The following is a 6420-nucleotide window of genomic DNA, read 5'->3' as shown; positions in this document are numbered from 1 at the left end:
AGACAACAAACCTGACTTCTATTTCCAGTTCAACTACTGACTGACTGAGAGGTCTCAAGGAAGCATTTCATTTTCCAACAGCTTCTGACTGTAACAGGGGGATTATGCTTACTTACCGCATAGAAAGCTGAGAACTGAGAAGCATAAAGCACTGCAGAGAAAGAAATACAAGTGCTGAGTATTATTACTCCACAGAAAAATAAAGAAAACTGTTTATTTTAAACAAGAAGTTTATTTAAACAACAAGACGCTTTACTTGAAGGGAAAACTATCTAGGATTTTTTTTTTTTTTTTTAAAGAGTAATTTACCCCTACTTAGACAGAGATTGCTCTACATGTAACAGCTACGTACAAAAAAGTTATAAAATTGTCCTTGGTTTTACAATGATAAAAGAAAAACATTGAAATTATCCAATCAAACAAGGTATGCAAGATTTTTGTTTTTAAACAGTGAGAGCAAAATAACTTACTGGAATATAAAGATAAAAGTAGAAGGAGCATGCCACTAACGGAGAAAGGGGCATTTTCACAGAACCAGTTTGTTTTCCCACCCCATCTCCATTAAATGTTGATCAAAACATTTCATTGGCCATTTAGTTAAAAAAAATATGCATTATGTCTGTGCACATACACCAGTTACTTTATGTACAATAGAAGGAATAGGAAAAAAAAAAAATCAGAGAGAGAAGAGAGAAAACTATACTGCAGTAGTCAGGATGTGGCTGAACCAAGTCTCATTTTTCTAATTGTGAATGTGTCGCCTGTGGGAGCACAGTTCTGAAGAGGAAAGTAGCAGGTTCTTTTTTTTGTGTGTGTTTGTTGGGTTTTGTTGGGTTTGGTTTTTTGTTTTTGTTTTTTTTTAGTAAACTCCTCCTGTTTGCTGCTGGAACACATCAATTGTATCTTCATCCTCCATTTCCAACTAGAGCAGAAAAGAGAAAAAAAAATAAAGACTTTCAACTCTTCTCAGAGATCTACTTCAGGCTGGGTTGTTCTGACATCTCCTATTTGCATGTTTACTTTTCATGCAGCTTAACCATTTGTACATTTAACCTGCTTCACGATAACTCAAAAGCAATGAAATTGCATGGGGAAAAAAATGCCAGTTGATAACTATTGTCCTAGAATTAATTCTAATATGTAACTTCAGGGTGCATTGTATGAGTCCTATGGAAAAATCAGCAGTCACAGTATTTTAATTCTGTTGCCTACTTTGTCATTGCATCTTCTTTCTCCTATTTACTTTCTCACTTTACCTTAGAACACTGCCACAATTCCACTTTGCTGCTGCTGTTCAAATGTGCAAGTGGCTTCAGCTACAGCACTAAAGAAAGCAGACTATAATTAAGGTCCCTTGCCCAACCAGGCAGTAAAACAGAGCACCAGCAAGCACAGAAGAAAAATTAAAAACACTTCATGTGGTCAATGATGTAACAAGCTGCCAGCAAGAAACAGTGATATTTTATTAATATAATTCTCTTTTTCCACTGTAAGTTTAACAGTTTATATTCTTGAGATGTTAATGTTACCTACTGACACAACCTGTACCAAGACTGAAGGAGTTGCTACAACTAATCTAAGTTGTATTTCTAAACAGTCTCAATTCCTGCTCCAGGAAATCAAACTGGTCTATGGCATTTACCACAGCTATAAATAGACTGATCCTTAGCTTCAGCATAACATGGATGGAGAGAAAAGCACCCTGTTGCCTCAATTATCAGTATTTCAACTTAAAAAGTTGCATAGATTGTGGCTGTAGGAGGCACATTATTTGGAGCAACTGCTTAGAAAATACAGATCTATTATAAACCTTCTAAAAACAAGAATCCCTGATTTCCTAACAAGTGGTTCTAAAAAGCACGTACGACTGTATCACTTGGAAAGGCTGATGAGACACAGCTATGTGGAGCAGTACAAAAAATACTCTTGAGTCACAGTGAACCATTCCAACTTGGAATGCCCTTCGTTTTCACCAGTTACAGACAACCCAAACTTCACAGTATTTATTAATTTTATGCCGCTGAAACAGCTTCCAATTACAAATAACAGAAAGTGACTTTTGTATTGCCAGTGCAAGTTTGCAAACAGGATCTCTGATAACATCCAGGCAAGCTTTTGTAAGAAAATAAAGCCCTTACTTCAGGGAAAACTCAGTTCTTCACTTACCAATTCTTATCTCAGAGCTGTGACTCAAAGTGACGGATTCATCATCACTGTACTTCATTTGTTCAATTTTATTACTACAGTGATACAGACATAGTATTCAAAACACTAAAAGTCATAGATTCCATTTCCAATAATTCTAAACTAGCTATACCAAAATAATGGTAAAAAAAGATCAAGTTCTTTCACTAATATATACAATTAGATAAATATTTTACATGAGACAGAAGCATCAATTCCTGCAGCAAATTTCAAATACAATTCTTGAGCCTTGCTCTGTTGTTTACCTGTGCAGGTGTGTCTGTTTCATTAATTGGCTGCCCATCAAACCGGAATCTGATTTGCCTCATTGACAACCCCTGGACAAAGAGAAAGAACAAAAAGGGAAGTCAGTCTGGTGTAACAGTACTCACTAGTTCTCTCTTGAACTTGTCACTGGAATTGCAGCATAATTAAAAGCCACCATTCATAATGCATGATACAGTTATTGTGTTCCCCTCATGCACTTACTTTAAGGCATTTCACTACAAATCCTCACAATCTGTTTCATATTAAAAATTGCATTGTGTCCAATAACTAAGAGAAGCAACAGTGCCCCCACTGACTGCAAAGCAATTTCTAGTACACAAGTCTCACCCCAAAGGCCAGAACTTTTAGACTGCTTTTTAATCATAATTCAGTTAAAATTTAGATGCCATACTTTGGGCAACAAATGTCAAACAGTAATATTCAATACTCCTTTTTAATCTTCCCAAAAAGTAAAGGTATTCTGAAGGTATTTTTTCCAGAAATGCAACCACTATCTATGAGTCTGCAGCAGCAAAGAGTAGCCACTGGTAACATTTTGACCTTGAATTCCTATTAACAAGAAATCAAGGGAAAAAAGTTTGTCCATGAACAGCTGGAACTTTCAAAAAAAACCCCAAAGGAATCTTGTACTTCCAGAAGCCACAGAACAGTATTTTGAACTAGCAGTTCTACCACACAATAGTCATTTTGCTGACCACTTCCATCCCCAGAAGACTCCTTCTCATTCCTCCTGGAGCCAACAGATTCAAAAAGATAACTAAAGAACAATAATAATCCCTTCTACTAATAACATAAGCTTCAAATTCACAAGTCAGTTTTCAAAGGTATTCTATAGCACACTACATTCTGCAAAGGCAGGTGAATGAAGTTTGATTCAACCACAACCAAGAACTTTGGTGTCTATTTCTTTCCCAGTTCTACCTACTCTCTAGTAGGTATCCAAAGGATATTTCTGTATTCTTTATTGAAATAAATAAACTTTTTGGTGAAGAGTTTCTAGTTCACAGCAAATTGCCTTCTCTAGTGTGACTAAGATTCTGCAGGGCTCGCTCAGAACATCATCTTGTTTAAGAAAACCACGGGTCTCTAAGTGTCACGACAGCAACAAATGTCTGCACAGCAACATTTGGTTTGAGCTGTTTTCTGCTCCATTGTGTTTCTTAAAATATATATATTTCCTATTCCAAAACTGTTGGGGTTTTTGAAGGTTCTTAACAATTTTGAGAGCTGAATTAATGTTAGCTGAAAACATACTGAAAAACTGCACTTTGGTGAGATGAGCATCCACAAAAAATTAAGCATGTTCCATGGATGATTTTTTACCACGCTCACAATAATCACAAATAGTCTAGATTTTGTAAACATATAATTTAAGGTTTACTTACTTACATTTTAGGTCTACTACACTATTTTCACTCTTTAAAGCTGCTAAATTCTCTACTGTATGCAGCTTCCACCCTCCACAATTAAACCTAAAGTGCACAGCTTAAGGATTTTAAGATTGTGTATGCCTAGCCAGGAACACAAACAAAACTGTTAGAAACACACAGAAAAAATGCTTTTAAACCAAGTTTGAGAAGTAAGCACCTAAGAAACAAAATTTAAAGACTAGTCCATCTCCACAGAAATATCCTTTGGATACCTACTAGTTTAAAACTGAAATCAGAAATAACATCTCTCATTCTAAAGATTTTTTTTTCCCCTCCAACTGACACCTGGGTTTTTTTGCTAGTTTGTTTTAAAAAAATAAAAACCCAACAGCGTAGAAATTTAGGTGAAAAGTTTTAGAATCTTACTTTTGTTTGTTTCCAAGTACATCTAAAATCATCTTTCCCAAGACTTTAGAGACAATTAACCAATCCTCAAACTCCCCAAAAGACAATAATAGCTGCACTTTATGTTTGGAAAAAGCAACACACAGTGATTTGCATAACATAACATGAGTTTGTATGACAGAGGTAGGAAAAATGAGCTCACAGCTCCAAACATTCACTCATTTTTCCCCAGAACACCCATACAAGAACATGTTCAATAAGAGCTGATTGCCCTGATTTATTTGTATCATTATTCTACTGTGGCAAAGGGTAAACCAAAGAGGTTTTACCACACTCTATGTGAATTAAAGTTTGTTTTTCTTGGTGGACAAATAGTTACCCCACTATTTTATATTGATTTTGTTGTATTCAATGGTATCACTGAATATTTGTGGGGTTTTTTTAAAAAAAATCTTCCCCAATTCTAAATAATTTTGTAGAGATGGAACTTTTTAAAGGCAGATAGTCATTAAAAAAATTATGGGCAGCAAAGACAAAATTTTCCTAATCAAAAGCTTCAGAGAAAGTGTTAAGTAGCACTGCTCTTACACAGGTGTTTATAAAACTTGCAGTAGCTGCCTGCAACCTAGTAGGCTGCCTGCAGTTCTACACTAGCAAAATACTTGTTTTTTTCTTGTCCCTCAGAGGATTAATTTGACAACTAGGCCACAAGAGAAAAAACAAAGCTCATAATTAAATGCACTCATAAATGCACAAGCTAAACATTAGACACCTTTAAACCCTGAAATACTCACCGATATTCTCTCATCTCAATACAATAACACTAAGCTAATAAATGAGAAGTCTATGACCAGACCAAGAAGTTACTCAGAGTTATAAAAATACCTCTGATTATCACTCAACTCTCTATCCCAAGTTCACACCACAGGGTCCACCCTTTCCACACTGATATTTTTGAGCAGTGGAGTAACAGTTGCCTCCCAAAAGCCTACACCTAGAATGCAGATTTCACAAAGATAACAACAGATCTTTATTTTACCTGTTTCCTGTCACAATCCTGTCAGTCCACTCTAGAACAGATCCCAAGAACAATACACTTCCCACAAGGCAATTAGTTTCTGTGAAGCATTTTGCATAATTCAATAGTTTTTAGGACTTTACTGTCTTCAACTGTCTCTATGGAGATCACCTCTCCCCCAGACACCGGTTCTCCTGATGATCATACAAGAACCATACCTGTCGTTCACAATAGGCTTTCATTAGTTTACTAAGTGGTGTGTGCCTCTTAATCTTAAACTGCACCACAGACCCATCTTGCCCTGCCACCTTCAGATTAATGTGGTCATTGTTTTCAGTCTTCACTCCTTCCTGTTGAAGAAATAAAAGAAAAAAAAACAACAGCACTTTTTTTTAAAAGGTATGAAACAAGAAGTGATCGTTTTACTGAAGTGCAACAGGTCATTAAAAAGGAGGAAATAGATATTATAGCTGTTCACCAACTTGAAACTTTCAATTAGGAAATAAATGTCAGTACTTTTTATTTGAAAATAAAAAATGACACACACACATACAAAAACCAAATCCTACTAATACCAGTTGTCATTCTTGAGATTGGTTAACATGCAAAGTAGCAATTAAGAGTTACTAGGCCAGGTGTTTTATAATTTTTAAGTTATTTCTATCAAAAGCACAATAATACATAACAGTACTGTTCCAAATCAAAGGACTAAAGTTATTTATGTTATAATATGATCCCAACCACTAGCAAGTCTCTGTCTTACTGTATCTCAAACTTTTTCACAGTTGAGGTACTTCTGAAGAGAAGTTCAAGATACTTAACAGGACTGTATTTGAAAAAGTGACAAAAAATGAAAAGAACAAAGCTTTCTCCTTCGGAAAACGTTTAAGAAGAAAACCCTCCTTAACAAGCAGTCCGATCCTCTCGCTTCCATCAGAAGCCACACGAAGAAATTGCAGAGAACCAACTTTCGACTCCGTCGCTCACGTTCTGATCCCGAGTATCACGGGAGAGGCAAAGAGAAGATCCAAGGCTCCCCAGAACCGGGGCAGCGCCCGCTCCGGCCGTGCCCAGCAGCGTTTCATCTTTGTTTTCATGAGGAGAAGCGGCGAGGCTGCGGGATGGCCCCGGCCGGGCTGCGGGGGGGAGCCCCGG

General features: G+C 36.5%; 1 protein-coding gene across 1 annotated transcript; it reads right to left on the bottom strand.

Moving 5' to 3' along the window:
• Positions 1–210: 210 nt before the first annotated feature.
• Positions 211–5690, bottom strand: LOC104531355 (small ubiquitin like modifier 2; the record flags this gene model as incomplete). Its single annotated transcript, XM_010176215.2, is given in 4 exon segments — positions 211–922; positions 2451–2522; positions 5484–5659; positions 5662–5690. Coding segments are annotated over 4 exon segments (340 nt in total), but the record flags the coding sequence as incomplete, so codon positions are not given.
• Between the last annotated feature and the right edge of the window lie 730 nt (positions 5691–6420).

Source organism: Antrostomus carolinensis, unplaced genomic scaffold (genome assembly GCF_000700745.2).
Source record: "Antrostomus carolinensis isolate BGI_N321 unplaced genomic scaffold, ASM70074v2 scaffold43910, whole genome shotgun sequence".
NCBI lineage: Eukaryota > Metazoa > Chordata > Aves > Caprimulgiformes > Caprimulgidae > Antrostomus > Antrostomus carolinensis.
This window is presented reverse-complemented; position numbering and strand designations above follow the sequence as displayed.